Consider the following 20579-nt stretch of genomic DNA (forward strand, 5'->3'; position numbering starts at 1 on the left):
ATCCTCTGGCGCTTGTTCTTAGTTCAACACCAAAGTCCTCCTAGTGATCAGATGCAATGGAGGGAATATCTCCTCCAAAAGCAGGTATGCGGGACCAGGTATGACTCTCCAGAAGTTGCTACACTACAACTCCCGCCATTCCTGATGCTGGCTGATGGGAGTTGGAGTCCGTAACCTATGATGGGTGACAAATTCCCCACCCTTGTCTTTGGATGGTGTGCTACCACACCTGCACCAGAAGCAAAGGAAGTAGGTTTCTTGCTTTCAGAGTGTTGCTTTTGCCCCATACGAATCTATGGATATTAGGACAATTGAGTAAGCTTAGGATGCTCTCAAGCTAAATCAACAAATATTTCTTTAATTGTTCTTGCTGCTTTTTAATTTGGTGGTGGCCCTAATTGTGTTCTATATTGTAATGCAGGGCAGTGGGTCTGAATGATTTCTTAAGGATCTTATCCAAACTTGTGGTTTGTCTAGGGTGGCCACTTATGCACTGCCAAGAAGAAATACATCACCAAAAAGAGGACAAATTGTGGTGCAGCTTGCAAAATTTACATATGCTTATATTATATATAAGTACATATATATTTAGAATATATATACACACACACACATATATATATACACATATACATACACACACACACACACACACACACAGCCATCCTTCGAAATTCATTCTTCTCTGAATTTTGCAATGTGGCACTGTGGGTTAAACCACAGAGCCTAGGACTTGCCAATCAGAAGGTCGGTGGTTCGAATCCCCGTGACAGGGTGAGCTCCCATTGCTCGGTCCCTGCTGCTGCCAACCTAGCAGTTCGAAAGCACATCAAAGTGCAAGTAGATAAATAGGTACCGCTCTGGCGGGAAGGTAAACGGCGTTTCCGTGCGCTGCTCTGGTTCACCAGAAGCAGCTTAGTCATGCTGGCCACATGACCCGGAAGCTGTACGCTGGCTCCCTCGGCCAATAAAGCGAGATGAGCGCCGTAACCCCAGAGTCGGCCACGACTGGACCTAATGGTCAGGGGTCCCTTTACCTTTCCCTAATGTGTACAACAATGCAAACAATAGGGTAAAGTGAACATACAAATGTGTATGTTAGTGAGAATAATGTAACAAAATATATTGTATTGAGGGAAATTGTTTTGCAAAAAGGTGTATATTATATATATGTTTGTGTGATTGTTGTACTAGTAAAGTACCTGAGTTTATTTTTAAATTATTTAAGATAGTCTTAGGGCCCCTCTGGACTGGTGGGTTTCGGGGGGGGGGGCAGGGAGATATACTGCAACATGTCATTGATGCACTAATAAATCCATCAGTGGCGCAACAAAAGCAGGACAAAAAATGAACTGGAACATTTGTGGTCCAAAAATGTGCAGGATTCCACAATGAAGTTAAAGGAAGTGCACTGATTGGGGGGGGGGGGAACAGAGCCCCCAAACTGTTGCAGTAATGAACAGTATTGAAAGCAGGATCATGTACATATGTCTCGATACCATTGTAAACACAAATAATCGTGAATGCCCCCCCCACCCGCACAAAAAGGGATACCTGAAGGGTCCCAATGATTGTAAAGAAAATCCTGATAATTTTGCATTGCATCCCTAATGAAGCATTTCCTTAATGCAGCCACTGGCATGCATCCATAAACTTCCATAAACACTGCTGCAAGACTAGACTATAGTTGTGGCAAGGGAGTCTGCAGTAGATTAGAGAGGGGCCTCTCTTGTTGAAGGCACAGGTGGGAAGAGGCTGGATTGAAATGCTAAAAGGGATGAGGCACTTAAGTAGAGGGCAGGGTGAGAGTGAAATTGAGAGGGAAGCAGAGAGCTCTTAATTTCAGAACGGAATGAAGTTGCTGGAATCCTGAACTGCAGTACTTGACACTGCAATGTTTTGTTGCAACTCCCCCTTGTTCTGCTCTCGTAGTCAGGACTTGAAGCAACAGAAAGTGGAGAGGGGTTTAGAGGAATCTGGCTATCAGTGGAGAGAAGCTGCAGAAGTTGATTTCCTTGTTGCAATTAACAGATAAGTATTAAGGTGACAGCCATATTTTCAGCGAAGGGTCAGTTATCTCATGATGGAAATTCTTGCTCCTTGTGAAAAGGATTAAAATGACTGGCAGATTTAGGATTTTTGCTAGCAGTGGGATTTTAAAGGATTATTAGCCTTCTTGTAAATTAAAGAACGGAATGCAGCATCAGTCCGTAAATTTCACACCCGTATTTCTTCCATAGCAATAGATAATTGCTATGGCATTGGGCTCTTATTTAAAACCTCATAGCAATGTTCTGCCTGAAATTGTTTGTAGCCAATGATTCTTTCATGGATAATTGAGAATGAAAAGCCAAGCATATTTTATGTGCATAATGAATAATGATTGCTACCTGTAGGATGTTGCAACCTGCAGAAAGTCTTGTGGTGCCATCTTCCTCCGAAATGCAAGCCTCCTTAATGGGTCCCCCAAACTATGGAACTCTCCCCTTATAGAGGAGCATCAGGCACAGTCTCCCAGACATTGAAAATTCACATCTTCTTAGCCTTTGACAGTTGAGCTATTTTTGTTAGAGCCCCTCTCTATATACCATCTGATTTGTTAATAGATATGCATTTTCTTGGATGGTATTTTGGGGTGGGCTGTATTATATTTTTAAGATAATAAATATAAGAAATCATGATATGATATGATATGATATGATATGATATGCAAATAAAATAGGGAATACAGCAGGTCTCCGGATCATCATCCACTATTGAATAGACACCTGCAAAATAAATCATAAAGTGACTCATTAATGACATTTGGATTTTAACCTAGAAATAGGTTGAACAACTTCTGCAGTGAAGGCTCCCTTTAGCCCAAGGCATGGAAACTGGATCTGGACAATGATTTAGAATTTAAAATGTCCAGCCTTTACCAAAATGAAAGTGTTAAAAATAGAATTAAAATCATCATTAGCCTAACCCACTCACCTAGCACAGCAACTACACTGGCAAGAGCCATCAACAGTCAATGAACTGTAACACTGATAGGCCACTAGGTAGCCTAATGGCAAAGTCATGATAGTTCTCTGTGTTGCGGCTTGGCATGGCTGGTAATGACTCAAGGGGAATCCGAAAGGGGATTTGCCCACTATACCAGTTGCCCTATAATATTCTATGTGCCCAACATATAGTTTAGTACAGGGGTTCCCAAACTGTGGCTCGCGGACCACCATTCTGTGAAAAGAGGCGGGGGGCGGGACTGGGGACCATGCATTTTTGTAAGCATTACTTGACTGGATGACTGCATGGCACAATTAAAAAAAGTGCAAATTTTGATGTACAGATGTGTTTCAGTTTGTGTATTGTTTCAGAAAGCGCAGCTTAGGTTGGTTCATCTTTAAATGCCAACCGAATCTAAATACTCCTGCATCCCTACCCATCAGTTCTCTGCCTGCAGTTACCCCTTGTGATGAATATTGCTTTGATCACAACTACTGTGACTCAAAAAACCGCACAGGAAAATGAGCCAGACGATGTACCTTCAAATATAAACTTACAAAAGGTTTCTCCCTGCCTGTCCTGCTGTGCTATACAATGTCACATCTTAGGAGTTCTACTTCCTGCGCTGTCTTGAGCATATGGAAGTGAGCAGATAAAGAATCCCTCAGCAGTAATAATAATAAAACCCCAGACATACAGGAAAAACAGACTTGCAAGATCTGAGAGATAAAAACTGGCTGGAAAACATGTATGTGTAAATTTTCAGCCACCAATATTCAATGCTACATCCTGTGATCTGGATGCTTTATGAGAAGAATTTATGCACCTGTTAGCTTGTTCCCTTCTAAGCACATATTTGCAGAGAGACAGAGGCGGGGAGAGATTTGGGAACAAGGTGTCGGTTAGATTGCTCCAGCCTATATTGGTTTGTGGTCAGAGATTTTAAAAGGACCTGGAATATTATGTTTGCCATACGATGTGGATGAGGCAGAACATGCAGGTGACTTGGAATCCTGCTCTGTTTAATTTGGAAAGTTCTCAACTAAGGCACACGAATGCACAGAGCCATTACACAAACACATATGTTAGAGCCTGATAAGGAACTAATCAAAAGCTGTTAATTTTACTAAGCAACCATGTTAAATTCTGCTTTCTTATCAATCCTCCGTGTTGTTGCAGTGTGCAAACGAGAGAAGCAGCAAGGACATGTTCTGCTCTGACAAAGGCAACCTCTGGGTAGCTCTAGATGGCTATTTGGTCCAGGGGTAGGCAACATGGTGCCCTCTAGTTGTTATTGAAGTACAGATCCCATAATTCCCAGCCCCCCTCCCCCACCTATCAGAAACCGGATCCTAGCCTGCACCCTGCTTTGGGAAATGGGGATGCAGGCTGGGACTTGCGCTGGGACAGGGGCGGAGCTGACAGAGCCGAAGGTGGGCTTCCCTTGGATCCACCCCTTTCCCATTTAAGCAGTGGGGCACTACCTGTTCCTTCCCTCACCAGCACTGCCCCGGTGGTTTTGCCCACCTCATAGCAATTGTCACAACTGGTTGGGCATTGGGGCAATCATTTGTTTTGGATGGAGGGGAGGTTGTAGTCTCCACCTGCCCCTCCAAACGCTGGGGTGTCCCATTAAAGCAGTGGTTCTCAACCTGCAGGTCCCCAGATGTTGTTGGACTACAACTCCCATCATCCCTGAGCTCTGGCCTTGCTAGCTAGGGGTGATGGGAGTTGTAGTTCAACAACATCTGGACACCCACAGGTTGAGAAAGGCTGCATTAAAGGGATCTGGGGGGAGTGGCCATGTCCGCCTGCCCTGGGGGGGGCAGGGCTGAAGGCACTCCCCCAAGCAGCGGTCCCTGCAGAGGTCACCCTATTGGATGTAAGTCTTAGGAACTCCCGCCTGGATTGACCACGTGTCACTTCCGGCGAGTGGGCCAGAAGTATTTAGACTGCCCCATGCCCAAGCCAAACCTCTTTCATCTGTATTCAATAAAGTTGTGGCCTGTTTCGACCCCAAACCCGTCTTATTGGTCTTTTATTTGTATGGGTTGGGGTATGGGGAGCCCAACGCCTGGTCCCGCAAGCTATAATGCTATCTCCAGCCATGAAAGGGGTGGTGGTACAGCACAGCACAGATCAGGCTGCAAGCTCCCTCCCACTGAAAGCTGCCCTGGTGGTGCAGGAAGCACAGCACCTGGGTCCCTCTCCCTGAGTCCCCTGGTTCAAGACTCCTGGTGCCCAACACTTGGTTCTGTTCCTCATTGCAATACACTTCAACATTTTTGCTGTCCTCCTGTTTACATCAGCAACAACAGAGCATTTGACCTATCAGCAGATCGCAAAGATGTGTAGAACTTAGGCCTGAGCGTTTTTTCTAAATTAATGCAATATTTAACATTGTCAAAAGCTTTGCATTATATGAAAGATTATGGCGTTACAAAGTCGACATGCTGCTGAAACACAATGCCTTTTACTTTGGCAGATTAAAGTGACAGCTGTTATTATGGTGACAATGTCTTCACTTACACAAAGGGGAGCCTTCTCCAGTTCTTATCTTGAAACTTGAGCTCTTGCAATGCTGTTTCACTCCCATTATCTATTCCATACGGCGCCTCTGTCGTTTCTTTTATAATCCTTCTGCTATTTTTATTCATTTTATTTTTAGAACAAGGCAAGGAGTCTCAATCCCAAGGCTTAAGAGTGTTCTCATTAGAAATGTGAAGTGTGAAAAACTTGTAGCCTAACCTAATTTTTTTCTACTGCCATAGCTTTCCGCATGCCAGTGTATCACAGCTACCCCTAAGCACCTCCCACAAAAAACCAGTTGTCTTCAAACACGAAAGTTGATCTATGTATCCCCTCATCATGCTCAAATTTCTTGCTGTTCCCTATATGATACACTAAGATCATTTGTTTCTTGTGATTTGTGGATCCCCTCATGCCATACTAGGATCAGCGAAATCTGGTCCATTGCAAGCAACAAGCTACAAAGCCTTAATGTTTCTCAAACTTCATGTCAGGGGAGTGGTGAAATTATAGTTATGGACAGAATGCACAGAGTTAGGGTTTTTTGTGAATGACACTCCCCACCCTCCCGCCCAGTTCTTAGTATACATTGTTAACTGAGAGGATAGAGAAGTTACATTTGATTTGAAACGTGACTACAAACAATTGCCATTGTTGAACTGTAGTGTTTTAGTTTGTTGCATTGTTTAAACTCTTTATTTCTCCTAGTCCCTGATTTATGTCAGTGGATGCTGGACCATTAGGGCAACCAGGGCTTAGTGCTACCAGGTGAAATGCTAACCAACTTTTTTTTTACATTTCCCCCCAAATCTCCAAGCCACGCTCTTTGCTGTGCCACACACATCCTTCATAGAATCATAGAATCATAGAGTTGGAAGAGACCACAAGGGCCATCGAGTCCAACCCCCTGCCAAGCAGGAAACACCATCAGAGCACTCCTGACATATGGTTGTCAAGCCTCTGCTTAAAGTCCTCCAAAGTAGGAGACTCCACCACACTCCATGGCAGCAAATTCCACTGTCGAACAGCTCTTACTGTCAGGAAGTTCTTCCTAATGTTTAGGTGGAATCTTCTTTCTTGTAGTTTGGATCCATTGCTCCGTGTCCGCTTCTCTGGAGCAGCAGAAAACAACCTTTCTCCCTCCTCTATATGACATCCTTTTATATATTTGAACATGGCTATCATATCACCCCTTAACCTCCTCTTCTCCAGGCTAAACATGCCCAGCTCCCTTAGCCGTTCCTCTTAAGGCATTGTTTCCAGGCCTTTGACCATTTTGGTTGCCCTCCTCTGGACACGTTCCAGTTTGTCAGTGTCCTTCTTGAATTGTGGTGCCCAGAACTGGACACAGTACTCCAGGTGAGGTCTGACCAGAGCAGAATACAGTGGCACTATTACTTCCCTTGATCCAGATGCTATACTCCTATTGATGCAGCCCAGAATTGCATTGGCTTTTTTAGCTGCCGCGTCACACTGTTGGCTCATGTCAAGTTTGTGGTCAACCAAGACTCCTAGATCATTTTCACATGTACTGCTCTCAAGCCAGGTGTCACCCATCTTGTATTTGTGCCTCTCATTTTTTTGCCCAAGTGCAATACTTTACATTTCTCCCTGTTAAAATTCATCTTGTTTGTTTTGGCCCAGTTCTCTAATCTGTCAAGGTCGTTTTGAAGTGTGATCCTGTCCTCTGGGGTGTTAGCCATCCCTCCCAGTTTGGTGTCATCTGCAAATTTGATCAGGATGCCCTTGAGTCCATCATCCAAGTCGTTGATAAAGATGTTGAATAAGACCGGGCCCAAGACAGAACCCTGGGGCACCCCACTAGTCACTCTTCTCCAGGATGAAGAGGAACCATTGATGAGCACCCTTTGGGTTCGGTCAGTCAACCATTTGAATTTACAGAGGCTCAGGGAGACATTTCTGCCAATCTCCCATTCTCCACCCAATCAGTTCTCTGCACCATTCAGCCAACTTCAGCCCAAAAGCTCCTATGGCCAGCAGGTCACATGGACTTTGGCCCCAATGCTCAATAATAATAATAATAATAATAATAATAATAATAATGTGCATTGCTTTGTAACGATTTGTTGGGTCTCTGGACTGTAATAAAGATTGATGATGATGATGATGATAATAATAATAATAATATACCCCACCTATCTGGCTGGGTTTCCCCAGCCATTCTTAATATATACCCTAACATGTTCTGTTTTTATTTCTCCGACTTGCCCTGTCCCCATTCTCGCTTTATTGGCCGAGGGAGCCGGCGTACAGCTTCCGGGTCATGTGGCCAGCATGACTAAGCCACTTCTGGCGAACCAGAGCAGCGCACGGAAACGCCGTTTACCTTCCTGCCGGAAGGTACTTGCACTTTGATGTGCTTTCAAACTTCTAGGTTGGCAGGAGCTGGGACTGAGCAACGGGAGTTCACCCCGTCACAGGGATTCGAACCGCCGACCTTCTGATCGGCAAGTCCTAGGCTCTGTGGTTTAACCCACAGCGCCACCCGCGTCCCAATTGCTGTTCCCATTGCTGTTCCTCTAAAACTTTGGGGGGGGGGGCAGACCAGAGTTTCAGAGTCCACCGCAGGGATGTATGGCCCTTCTAGATGTTATTGGACTCCAGCTCGCATCAGCCCCAGCCAGCAACCTCTGGAAGGCCACAAGTGTCCCATCTTTGCCTGCCGCAAGGACCACACCTTTAAGAATACAGTACTGTATCAGAAGAATTCAGAGACAAGGCCGAAATTGAAAAGAACCATCAGCGAAGGCCAAGCCAATTGGAGGTGCGATATTGCAAAGGGCCACCGGGTGGCGCGCTTCCTCAATGGAAATGCATTCCCTCCCTCGGTTCTTTCCCATGTTTCTCCCTCCCTCCCCATAGAGATAGGAAAAGGGTAGATACTGTATAGTTTTAGCTTCCGAGTTGACTTTGGACGCCTTTTTCTCCCTACATCTCCCACAAGGCGGAAGTGGCTGATGACCATAGAAAAGCTTTTGAGGTCGTGATTGGGGCAGCACTTCCAACCATATGAGGGGAAACTCCGATTAATAATAATAATAATAATTTTATTATTTTTAACCCCGCTCATCTGGCTGGATTTGCCCAGCCACTCCAGCAAAATATAAAAAATATAATAAAATATCAGACACTAAAAACTTCCACGATGTCTCCTAAATATTGTGTAATGTTTTTATCCACCTGACGGGAAGTAAATTCTCACTAAGATAAACAAATCAGCAAATGTGTTTCTGCTGCTGCTGCCGCCGCCGTCACAGCTAGTGGCGGAAATCCTGAAAAAGTCATCGCAGCGATCACTCTTCACTTTTCCTAGCTCCACAGTCACACGGCTGCGCAGTCCTCCGCCGCCAGGAGTCTATGGTCTCTCGCGGCGATGGCGCCTGGGGCGCGTGCGCCGAGTCCCTTCCGCTCCTTTCTCCACGCCTGGGGGCGGGGCCTCGCGGCAAGCGGGGCGTGGCCAGCCGTGGCCGAGAGCAGCCCGGGCGAAGGAGTCACGGCGGGCCGCCATGGACGGGCCCGGGGAAAGAGAAGAGCCGGCCGCTGCGGAAGAGGCGGCGGGGGGCGGCGGCCTGGAGCTGCTGGCCCGGCGGCAGCGCAAGGAGAAGCGCGAGCTGCAAGGTGAGGGAGCCGCCTGGGGCAGAGGGACCGAGGGAAGAGCAGGGAAGGCAGGCAGGCAGGCGCTGCTGAGGGAGGGACCCCCATGAAAGGCGCGCTCGGTGGGGGCGGGAGCAGGGTTGCTAGGGAGCCAGGAAACGAGGGTTTGTGGGTGGGCGAGTTTCACTTAACGGGCTGCATATGCAGCGCCTACACTTTGGAACTCCCCGCCACTTGATACCGGGCGGGCGCCGTCTCGGCACCTGCTTTTCGGCGCCTGCTGAAAACCTCCTGGGAGGTTTCTAAGCAGAGGTTGGATGGCCATCCGTAAGGCAAGATGCAGCTGAGATTCCTGCATTGCTGGTGGTTAGACTAGATCAGTGGTTCCTAACCTTTTTTGGCCATGCCCCACCTAAGCATCTCTAAAATCCTAATGACACCCCACCCTCCCGTGACATACAATTCTTATTATTCAAAAAGTGAACTCCTATTCACGTGGAGGAAGCCTAAAAGGCCTTTCACTGTTAATAACTCATTCTCAAATTGACCCCCTTAAAAATCAAATCGACCCCTTGTGGGGAGTGTGCCCCACATTGGGAACCACGGGACTAGATGATCCCTGGGGTGCCCTCCAACTCTGATTCTGTTATTTTTGTTGGGGCAAGCCCACCTGGAAGCTTAGGAACTTGCGGGAACCTTAATCTGCTTTCTTTTTTAAGTTTTGCACATTGCAATTTTTTCTATATTTCATTGTTTTGTCTCCTTGTAAACTGCTTTGTGGTTTTTTAAACATTACAATCAAGCGGTATATAAATTTTATTAAATGAATGAATAGAAGCAGGAACAAGCCTCGTGGCACCTTCCAGACCTAACAGGGTCAGTGTATCTGGCAAAGTAAATGTATGCAGCTGCCCCATATAACACGGGTTCTCTGGTCCACTCCTAGAACAAATGCACAGGGCTGGTTTTGACCCTGGAAGGGGGGAAGCTTTGGGTAAGATGCCTTCCTTGGTTGGGTGGGCCTCCTCCCTCTGGAGCTGATGGCTCACCCAGAAGGAAAGGCCAAGGCAAGGGCTGGATCTTGCCCCACCTCCTCACTCTTGCCACTGCTCATGTGGTGAGCGCCGCCAGACAGGAGTTGCTGAGGACCAAGCAGAGTTGCTAGCTGACCCCCTGCAAGGATGTGGGTGTCTGCAGGTGCCCAGTGATGCTGATCTTCTGATAATGTGGCCCTGCAAATATGACACCTTAAATATAAAACAGAAAAAAAGATATGAGATGTGTTACGGCACATGGGCTTTTGTAGGTTAGATCCTGCTTCATAGGATGAAATGGGCTTTTGTTCATGAACTTTAATGTGCTAGAAGAGAAGTATGTTTCATATTTAAGGAGGCACAATCCTATTTGTGTCTCCTAAGAAATAAGTCCAATTCGGTTCAGTGGGAGTCCTCACTCCCGGGTAAGTGTTGTACAGTGGTACCTCGCAAGACGAAAAATGCGCAAGACGAAAGAGTTTTCCGTTTTTTGAGTCGTTCTGCAAGGCGAATTTCCCTATGGGCTTGCTTCGCAAGACGAAACGTCTTGCGAGTTCTTGCAAGTTTGTTTCCTTTTTCTTTAAGCCGCTAATAGCTGCTAAGCCGCTAATAGCCGTGCTTCGCAAGATGAAAAAACCGCAAGACGAAGAGACTCGCGGAACAGATTATTGTATTTTTTGCACCATAACACTCACTTTTTTCCTCCTAAAAAGTAAGGGGAAATGTCTGTGCGTGTTATGGAGGGAATGCCTACGGGTGGCATGCCTACGGATTTTCCTCCTCTAAAAACTACGGGCGTGTTATGGTCGGGTGCGTGTTATAGAGCGAAAAATACGGTAATTTCGTCTTGCGAGGCACCACTGTATAAGCTTGCAGGCTCTGTAGCAAACACAGGTATGTGCTTTCTGAACCTGGTGTCGCCCAGTTTTTATTGTACTCCAACTCGCAGCCTGCATGACCAGCAGACAGGAGATTTTTGTTGTCATCCGTCTGTCTCAAGAGACAATGGAATGCGCCTCCAGGGGTGAAGCTAAACCGCTGCATTAGCAGCACCGAAGTGACCTCTCCGGAGCACAAGCCTGGGCAGTGTGTATGGAAATCTGGATTTGTTATTGGGGGGCAAGTTCAGCTGCTACTGAAGATGTGATATGAGGTGCTGCTGGTGCCTTATATTTGCAAAATTATATTGCAAATCTTGGCATGGCAGTGGCTATGGAATCTGGAGCAAGTCCAGCTTGCAGCACAGGAGACAAGGAGGGAATCATGTTCCCTTGTTCTGACGCTGACCCCATTACTGGATCACATGCTGCTTGTTGACATTGCACCACAGTCCACGAGATGGGGTGCCAGTTTCCAAAGCCCACAAACAGTTTTTTTGCTGTGGAGCCTCGATTAGCATTCATGACGCATTAGCAATTCCACAGATGTGTTCAGAGCACTTTCTGCAGTGGACCTCAAAAGTAGGGGAGCTGCAGCAGTGCTGGTGTTGCTGAGGTTAATGTGAGAAGCCTAAATCCAGGCTGGAAGGAGTCCAGGCTGTGGCTTCTTGTCTCATCCTGCATTGTCACAGCTCTCTTACTTAGCTTTGTGGTACCGGAGGGAGCATTGTGCATTGTAGGTTTTGTTATGTTTGCTAGGACTAGTAGCAATTGTGAATATTCTTTGCTCCAGGGATAGGGAAACTGTGACAATCTAGGTGGAGCTGAACTGCACCTTTCCATCAGCCCCAGCCAGCCAGTATGAAACACCTGCAGGGCCACAGGTTCCCCATCACTGTTTCACTTCACTGGGTAGTCTGAACACATCATCCAGATTAAATACATACCTATATATACACACATATACAGTTGTACGCTGTTGAGGAACGGAATCCGTTCTGGAAGTCCATTCGACTTCTGAAAATGTTTGAAAACCAAGGGGCGGCTTCCGATTGGCTTCCTGCGCTCAATCGGAAACCATAGAAGCCATGTCAGACGTTTGGGTTCCAAAGAACGTTCGCAAACTGGAACACTCACCTCCAGGTTTGCGGCGATCGGGAGCCAAAACGTTCGAGCCGCAAGGCGTTCATCAACCAAGGTACATGTTTCAGTTGTACATGTTTCGGAGCATAGAGCTTAACATGTGCATTTGTGTACTTTGAGAATTTTTTTGTAAAAAGCAACTAATAAATAATATTAAGCAAGACCAGATTTTATTTAGTTTGTTTTTTTTAAAAACCGGCCTGTCCTTTCATAGTTCCAAACAGTTCATTGGATTTCATTCCAGCATTCCAGACTGGTTTCGACATTTGAGTGTGTTCGGAAGGCAGTGGTTTTGCTCCCTATTACGTTTAAGGTTCATGCACAATAAGCATTGTTGTTAATAGTTATGTGGCTGAGGCAAGTTCCCCCCCGAAATAGATACTTTCTGCAATATGGGTTTACAGTGCAGTTACATTAGGCAGGCATATATATTGAAAGACGTTAAATGCATTTTCCCCCCTGTTCAAGTGCAAGGACTTCTAGCTGTGCAGCAGAACTTCTCTTGTGTGCCCCTAACTGTTCTGTGGGTTCTCCCAACTCTCTGGAGCAGATTTGGGAGGGTGTCAGGCACACACAGGGAGAGAAGAGGGAGTTCTGTTGCACACATGGAATGAGTGCTTTGAATACGGCCTATTATGTCACACCTGCAGTGTAGTAATGTTAAACTTAATGATGGCCAGCTTTCCAATGATGAACAGTGACATGCATAATTGCCAGGCACTCACCAGTTGTCTCGCTGATTTGTGCTTCTGCAGCCAAAATCCAAGGAATGAAAAATGCCGTTCCAAAGAATGACAAAAAGAGAAGAAAACAGCTGTCTGATGAGGTTGCCAAACTGGAGGCCGAGCTGGAACAGAAACACAAGGGGGAACTTAAGAAGCTAAAGGAGACACTAACTGAAGAGAATAAAGTAAGTGTTGAGGGGCACTCCATTTTCAAAGCTCTGTTGGGATAATATCCACTGAGACTACCTTTGAACATTGCTTATTTCTAACTTGCTAAGGAATTGAGTTTCAATGCTGTGACACCATTTTTGTTTTTTCATTTTGGCCATGATAAATCTTATTTTGCCTTAAATGCACAGGGAGTGAATGATCGCTAAAAACATATCTGATTCTTGGAAGCTGCACTGTATAAAAGTAGATGAGTTGGGTTACTTCTGCGAAGCGCGATCATATGCTCAGTAAATGTTTGTTGTTTATTTGCTGGCAAATGCTGATGTTGCACATTCTAGTTCCCAAGGCAAATCGATTTTGCTTGCTGGTGTCATCAAATGACAGCGGATGTCTAACTTGCTTTCCATAGTACCTGGGATACGGATTAGCTCTCTTTGTAGGTTGGGGAAGGATGTGGACTGCTATAATTTGACTGATAACAGCAGACAGGGAAACGTAAACTAGCCAGCAGGCTGGATCCTCACCTCTCTCACCCTTAGCAGGCCAACTTTGACAGTGGACAAGGCTGCCCACCTGTCAATCATCTGGCATCATTATGTCAGGTGGTAACTCCAAATCAGCTGATCAGTGTCAATAGCAAGCCCCACTGGCTGTCAAATAAGTTTGCTGTCAATAAGCCCTACTTACCAAGGAGCATTTGGGAGTGCCCTTTAAGCTCCAGATTGTTCCTCAGCAGCTGTTTCTTTGCCTACCCTTCCTCTGATGTCACATATGATGTCAGGGGTTCACATGGCATGGGGTAGTAGTACCTTGCATTAGTACCTTGGGATGTTGGAATGGAAGGTGACTATTTTTCCTATACCAGACTTGCACAACACCGAGACTTCATGCAATTTGTACCGGTTTTCTGCATAATCCCTCTTCCTGCAGCTTATCTAGCCTACAGTATGAGACAGGAACCACATATTGTGCAGGCTAACAACTCTTGGTTTGCACCATCCTTAATGTCTTAAGCCTTAGTTTGGAGTCTGAGTGATACTTCTGGTGTGGTACATAACTTGCTTGTTGGGGCCACCAGAGAATGAGTATTAAACAGGTTGGGTGAGAAACTGTGGTATGAATGGTATGAATTGTTAAGGAACTGAAACTCCAGATGCATGAGCTATAACTTACCCTGAAAATTAGAGCGGCAAGTTCAAGAAACTAGTCACTACACATTTTACACAATTCTCATTTGTCATTTAGGAAGATGCTGCAGTTATAAATATTGCAAGACTGGAGCTTGAGGACATGGAACAGATTCAGCCTCCTAGAATAACAAAAGCACAGAAGAGGCGGGTAAGGTTCTTACGGATGTGAAGATTGTCTTGATTAGACAGTGAGCAACATGCAGACCCAGGTGCTTCTGTGAGAGATCTGGTGTCCCCAGGGTGGCTCTGGGACCTGGTTTCAGCCCTGTGGCCCAGACAGAAGCAGTCACCAGCACAGATCAGGTAGAGAGGGGTTAGAGACCCCTTCATCTCATTGCATGTTATCCCGTTAAGTCTCTTCTGGTCCTTCAAGCCTCTTTCATGTATACCCACAATTGGCTACAGCTAACTAACCCCATCTTTGGAACTGGATTCCAAGAAATGCTCATGGTGACCTTTCTGAAAGGCAAACGATATAACTGAAATCTCTGAATAAGTTTCAGTACTCCCCTTAACTTGTGCAACTTTATTGCTTCGCTTTTTGCACCGTTCTGTTAGTAGAACTGAGATGTGAATCATTGGCAACTGAGACCCCTTTTAATAAGCATATGATATTAGTTCATGATATGGACAAATGCGATGTCCCCGTGCATTTTACTGTTTTCAAACCACAGGATAAAAAAGCAGCCATGGAAAAAGAAAGAGAAGAAAGAATCGCGGAAGCAGAGATAGAAAATTTAACAGGAGCTAGGCACCTTGAAAGTCAAAAACTCGCCCATAGTTTAGCCACGAGGCAATTAGAAATTAAGCAGATCCCATCTGATGGCCACTGCATGTACAGAGCTATTGAAGATCAGCTCAAGGAGCAACAAAACTCCTGGACTGTTGCAACGCTTAGAAGTCAAACAGCAGAGTACATGAAAAGTCACGTGGATGACTTCCTACCATTTCTAACTAACCCAAATACAGGTGATCTGTACAGTCATGGTAAGTAAACTGCTTCTGCCACTGTGTGCATATTTCTGTCTTGAGTAGTGTCAGCTGTTACAGAGAAAATTGGTACCAAGTCAGTTTACCACGTGTCAGTGGCACAGATTTAATTAAACTGTAAGGACCCCAACAGCTGCAACCAAATCTTACTTATGCTGCTCAGAAGTTAGTCTTTCTGTGTTTATTGCATGTTTCCTTTAGGTAAATATGTACTGGACGGCAAACTTGTGTGTGTGTGAGTGGAATAGACCAATTGCAACAAGATGTAAAGACATTACTTACTATTACTACCTATGGCAGGAGAGGGGAACTTTTCACCCTCCAGTTGTTGATGAACTACAGCTTCTATCAGCCCCAACAAGCATAGCCAATGGCCAGGGATGATGGGGGTTGAAATTCAGCAACTTCTGGAGGGCCAAAGGGTCCCACACCTGACTTGTGGCTCTAAGCACATCAGAGGGGCTGAGACTTTAAGAATATCTTAATGACTGTGACCTAAATCCAGTACAGGGTTAAGCTTGCTTAAACCCATTGAAACCAATGGACTTAAGCATGCTTAAAACTCTGCATTAGATTAAAGCTTTATTTGTTAAAGCTTTCCCCCACTAAACTGTCTCTGTCTAACCAAGGGAAACATCCCAAAGCAGAACCTCTGTGCAATCTAGGAGAAGCACAAACTATTACAGTAAACGTGTTTTTGGCAAATCTGTCCATACCTTTTATAATATTTATTGACTTTGTCATTTCACAGAACACTGCTTGGTCCTTTGCTCGTTTCTTTGCTTTTATCTGACAGGGCGACATCTTTGCCTTCAGCCTGTTTCCTCTTTGCCTTGTGTATTACTATGCAAAGTTATGTTCTTCTGCATACTTTAATTGCCAACGTAAGCTTTCCTTTTTGGGCTTGCTCTGTTTTCCAACATTAAGATTAAAAATGCTGCACTTTCTCCCTCCAGAGGAATTTGAAAAATACTGCCATGATATAGCAAACACAGCTGCCTGGGGTGGCCAGTTGGAAGTAAGTATCATGCCCTGCTCTTTCCTAATATCTTAAATGCCAACGCTTGTTCGTTTTGAGTCTTTAGAATATTCCCAAATCTTCAAGAGAGGCTGGGAATCCTGTGACCTTTTCATTGTTTTTCTCAACTCCTGTCAGTCCCAGTCAGCATGGCCAGCGGTCAGGAAAGATGGGAGTCCAGTAACAGTTTTCCCCACCCTACTTTTACAATAAAGAAATGGCTTCAGGTTTAGGTAATTCTTACTGCAGAGATAAACAAGAGCATTTCTGTTCTGTTTATATGGTAGAAGAACAGTTCTACTTTGTAAAAGGTTTACATTCATACCACATGCTATGCTGATTGTATCTGTCTAGCATACTGAGACCACTGTCATGTCAATATGAATTAGTAACCTAATTTTATTAAGATAATAAAAAGGGAAAAATCATACTTGCAGTGATGATTTTTTTAATATAAATGTCTAAAACAATATAGGTTTTGGAGCAAAATTATGTTGTTCAAAGAACTGATCAGAACATTTGCTTTTTAAAAAAACTGCTTACATTTTGTTGTAAGCCGCTTAATGCTGTGTGCTACAAAGATAACTACAGATCTCATACATTTTTTAAAAAATAAAAATCTAATTGTGCCTTGCAGCTAAGGGCTCTATCGCACATCTTGCAAACGCCGATTGAAGTTGTACAAATGGATTCACCACCTATAGTTGTCGGTGAGGAATACAGGAGAAAACCACTAATACTTGTGTAAGTAGATACTTTAAACACTGGGGCTCAAAGGAGTTCTGTGTTTGAAGAAGTATATAAGTGACTGAAAACATTGGTTGAATTATGTATTTAAGGGTACCTTGGAGTAAGACCATTGAATTCAGTGAGACATATTATGGGTTAACAGTCATAGTAGCATCATGGGGAAGGGTCAACTAGCCGTCTGGAGCAGATTTCAGAGGGGAGAGCGGGGAGAGAGAGATGATAGCTGAAAATGGTTTTCTTCTCTGTTCTGCTGTTGGAAGGCTTACCATCAGCTGAGCAACACCACTGGAAATAAAACCATTGGATGCATCTATGTGTGCATGCATTCTGTTCGTTTGAAAGACATCTTTGTAATTGCTATAACACCTGTTGTTTTTGCTTCTAGGTATATGAGACATGCATATGGATTAGGAGAACATTATAATTCTGTAAAACCTCTAATGGACACACCTACAGAAAATGAAAGCTAGTACAGGATTCAACAGAAGATACGATGAGTGCATCTTTGCACTTTATGCTGCTTATCTTTGGATATGTTTTAAAATTCTGCTCGAGTTTTTTTACAAGGCAATGAGGGTTTGGGGATATATATCAGATTTGTTGTATGAACTGTTAATTCTAATTTAAATCATGTTTTAAACAAAATATTCCTCAAGGTGTTTGCAATGTAACTAATAAATTGTGGATTACAGATTCTCCCCCACTTGCATTCAATCCTCTCCTTTAGTAGCAAAAACAATGGTATATGTACCACAGCTATACAACCCTTCAACTATTATAAACAGCAGTCATTCAATAATTGCAACTAAAACATGATGGGGATATTTAACAATGTGCAATTGCTAAAATGCTTGGTGATACTATGAGATGGCTGCATGATGCTTCTTTAGGTCAAATATCTTTTAACCATTGTTGTGACTTTAAAAAAAACACCTCTTGCTGAAATCTTCAGAGAACCTCCCTGCCCAGCTTAAATGGGGTTGCACATCCAAACGTAACTGCCTCAGAGGCTCAGTAACACATTCCTGGTTATAAGAAACAGCCCTATAATATTGAGTCAGACCATTAGTCTACCTAGTTCATTTGTCCACACTGACTGGCAGTGGCCTTCCAGGTTTCAGACAGGACTCTTCCAGCCCTACCTTGAGACTGAATCTTGTACCTTTTCCCAGTCAAACAACGTGTTCTACTATCAAGCTATACCCCTTCCCCTTTTACATAGACTTTTTGAAGAACAAGTTTGGTTTGTTCTTTAATAGGATGGCTACTACTTTCCGCAGTCGCAGTAAAGGCAATATGGAATAAAAATGAATTTTGTTGCTGGTCCTGGTTTCCAATTCAAACAGAGCCCCTACACAATCACCTCTGGAGTGCATGGCATTCTTTCCAAACTTGGTTGTGAAGTGACCCGCCACGTTTTATTTAAAACATGCATATGGCTGTCCTGATTCCCAGAGCAGGAGCAGGTCAAATGCTGTCATATTTCAAGAATAGGAAGAACCAATGCTTGCCATATAGAGATACTAATTCACACAAGCAGTACCTTCATATGAGCTATGTCAGACAGAGAGCCATCACATGCCATCACATTACAAGCCCTACACTTGTAAGATAGAAAAGCCCAAATCTTTGAAGTAGCATCTTCAATTAAAAACTGCTACTTACAGGGAGCGCTTCAGATGCAGCTGCCAGTTATAAAGCATCCCTGCAAATAATTAAACTTCTATACAGAACAATAAAAGATACTTGAATATTTAAAGCACTTAGTATCACTCAGTTGCATTTTTAATATTTCATATATGTACCATTAAGAGAAAGTTTTTCTTTGTCTTCAGGGCTGTCACAATAGTAAAGTAAAGGTAAAGGTACCACTGCCCGTTCGGGCCAGTCTTGCCAGTCTCTAGGGTTGTGCGCCCATCTCACTCTATAGGCCCGGAGCCAGCGCTGTCCGCAGACACTTCCGGGTCACGTGGCCAGTGTGACAAGCTGCATCTGGCGAACCAGCACAGCACACACGGAACGCCATTTACCTTCCCGCTGGTAAGCGGTCCCTATTTATCTACTTGCACCCGGAGGTGCTTTCGAACTGCTAGGTTGGCAGGCGCTGGGATCGAACGACGGGAGCGCACCCCGCCGCTGGGATTCGAACTGCCGACCATGCGATCAGCAAGCCCTGCGGCCCTCACAATAGTAGTTGGAATTAAATATAGCTGTTTAAAATACTTGCAAATGAGAAGTTGGAATTTACTGTAGAGAAACATGGATCTGCTGTTGTCTTCCACTAAATCCACATAAGATAGCCTAATGTTTCTCTTGCTTAAGATAAATGAGGCAAAGATCTGGAAGTTTGTGGCAAATCAGCCTTCCACACCCCACCGCTTTGCACTTGTTCCCTTGTAACTGCCTTGGGCCTGTGTTATTTCCACACCATTCTTTTGGTCTTTCATAAGTTCTGTGTTGTGTTCGGTCAGGAGTAGGTTGAACTTTGGATATAATTTTTTATAGAAAAGCAGAGTAAGAATTGATTTATACCTTCACTCCTACTAGCAGCATTCTATTGCAGAGTGCCTATTGTTGATAGCAGCCAGAAAGGGTCTTCTACCGCATCAGTAACCATGGCTACTGCAGCAACAGCAAACAGAGGCTGGCAAGGGAAGAGCTCCCCCCAAAACTACACACCCCGCAAAATAGCCTGGGCTATTTCCAAAATATAAGTTAATGAAGTAGGGGAGGGGCTCTTAAGGTTTGCTCCCTGCTCTCGACAAATCACAGTAAAAGTTGCTGAGGCTGCTGGTGGAAGGAGATTTTATACATCTGTAAAACGGAATACATGTGCTGTTTTTAGGGATGCGCCATTTCATCAGAGTTAAAAACTTTTAATTGAAAAAGGGCCCTGATGATTATTCAGACAGATTAATAGATTTTTTAAGAAAAACCTGCTGTAGCACCATCTTAAAGCAGGCATCACTTTCCTCATTCATATACGGTATATAAATATATACAAAGCCAGTTTTCCTGTGCTTGAGTTCCTGGGACTAAAGATTTTAAAAGAAATGCAAAATAAACTTTTGAAAAACATGGAGTTAGAAGAAATAATGTTGTACGTGGAACTATTCTTGTCATTTTGCATCAGCACATGCGGAAGGTTCAATCCTCTGCATCTCCAGACAGGTCTGGGAGAAAAACGTGTCTGAAACCAGGGGAAGACCCTGCCAGTCAGTGTAGACAGTAGTAAGCTAGATGGATGAAATGGTCCGACTCAGTAGGCAGCTTCCAATGTTCCTATGTCCCAGCCTCCCCTTCCTGGCCCCATCCTAGAAATAGGTAATTTCTACACTCCGGCATTTGTGTTTTGTTGTTATCCACCTACAAACAATGCTATTTCTTCTTGTCCAGTTCCTACTGCGCCTTTTTATAAAGAGAAGCAGCCAAAATCACGACTAGTCGCCCTTATTTCCTCCCCTCGCTGCCCCTGCTTCCACTTCTTATTTGCAGGGACCGGGCATCTGTCTGCGGCTTTCCTAACATTGCCGGACTACAGTTCCCAT

At 44.5% G+C, this 20579-nt stretch overlaps 1 protein-coding gene across 1 annotated transcript; it reads left to right on the forward strand.

Moving 5' to 3' along the window:
• The first annotated feature begins 8995 nt into the window (after positions 1 to 8995).
• On the forward strand, positions 8996 to 17734 carry OTUD6B (OTU deubiquitinase 6B). Its single transcript, XM_082233685.1, has 7 exons — positions 8996 to 9156; positions 12943 to 13097; positions 14329 to 14421; positions 14948 to 15260; positions 16220 to 16281; positions 16919 to 17025; positions 17417 to 17734. The coding sequence occupies exons 1-7, from the start codon at positions 9045 to 9047 to the stop codon at positions 17499 to 17501; spliced, it is 927 nt and encodes a 308-aa protein (XP_082089811.1). The 5' UTR covers positions 8996 to 9044; the 3' UTR covers positions 17502 to 17734.
• The last annotated feature ends 2845 nt before the right edge of the window (positions 17735 to 20579 follow it).

The sequence above is a fragment of the Podarcis vaucheri genome (assembly GCF_965113315.1).
Source record: "Podarcis vaucheri genome assembly, chromosome: 8".
Taxonomy (NCBI): domain Eukaryota; kingdom Metazoa; phylum Chordata; class Lepidosauria; order Squamata; family Lacertidae; genus Podarcis; species Podarcis vaucheri.

Coding starts and splice junctions, on each gene's coding strand:
- OTUD6B (XM_082233685.1), top strand. CDS start 9,045: ATGGACGGGCCCGGGGAAAGAGAAGAGCCGGCCGCTGCGGAAGAGGCG. Junction 14,422..14,947: donor CAAAAGCACAGAAGAGGCGG/GTAAGGTTCTTA, acceptor TTCAAACCACAG/GATAAAAAAGCAGCCATGGA. Junction 16,282..16,918: donor CCTGGGGTGGCCAGTTGGAA/GTAAGTATCATG, acceptor TGTGCCTTGCAG/CTAAGGGCTCTATCGCACAT.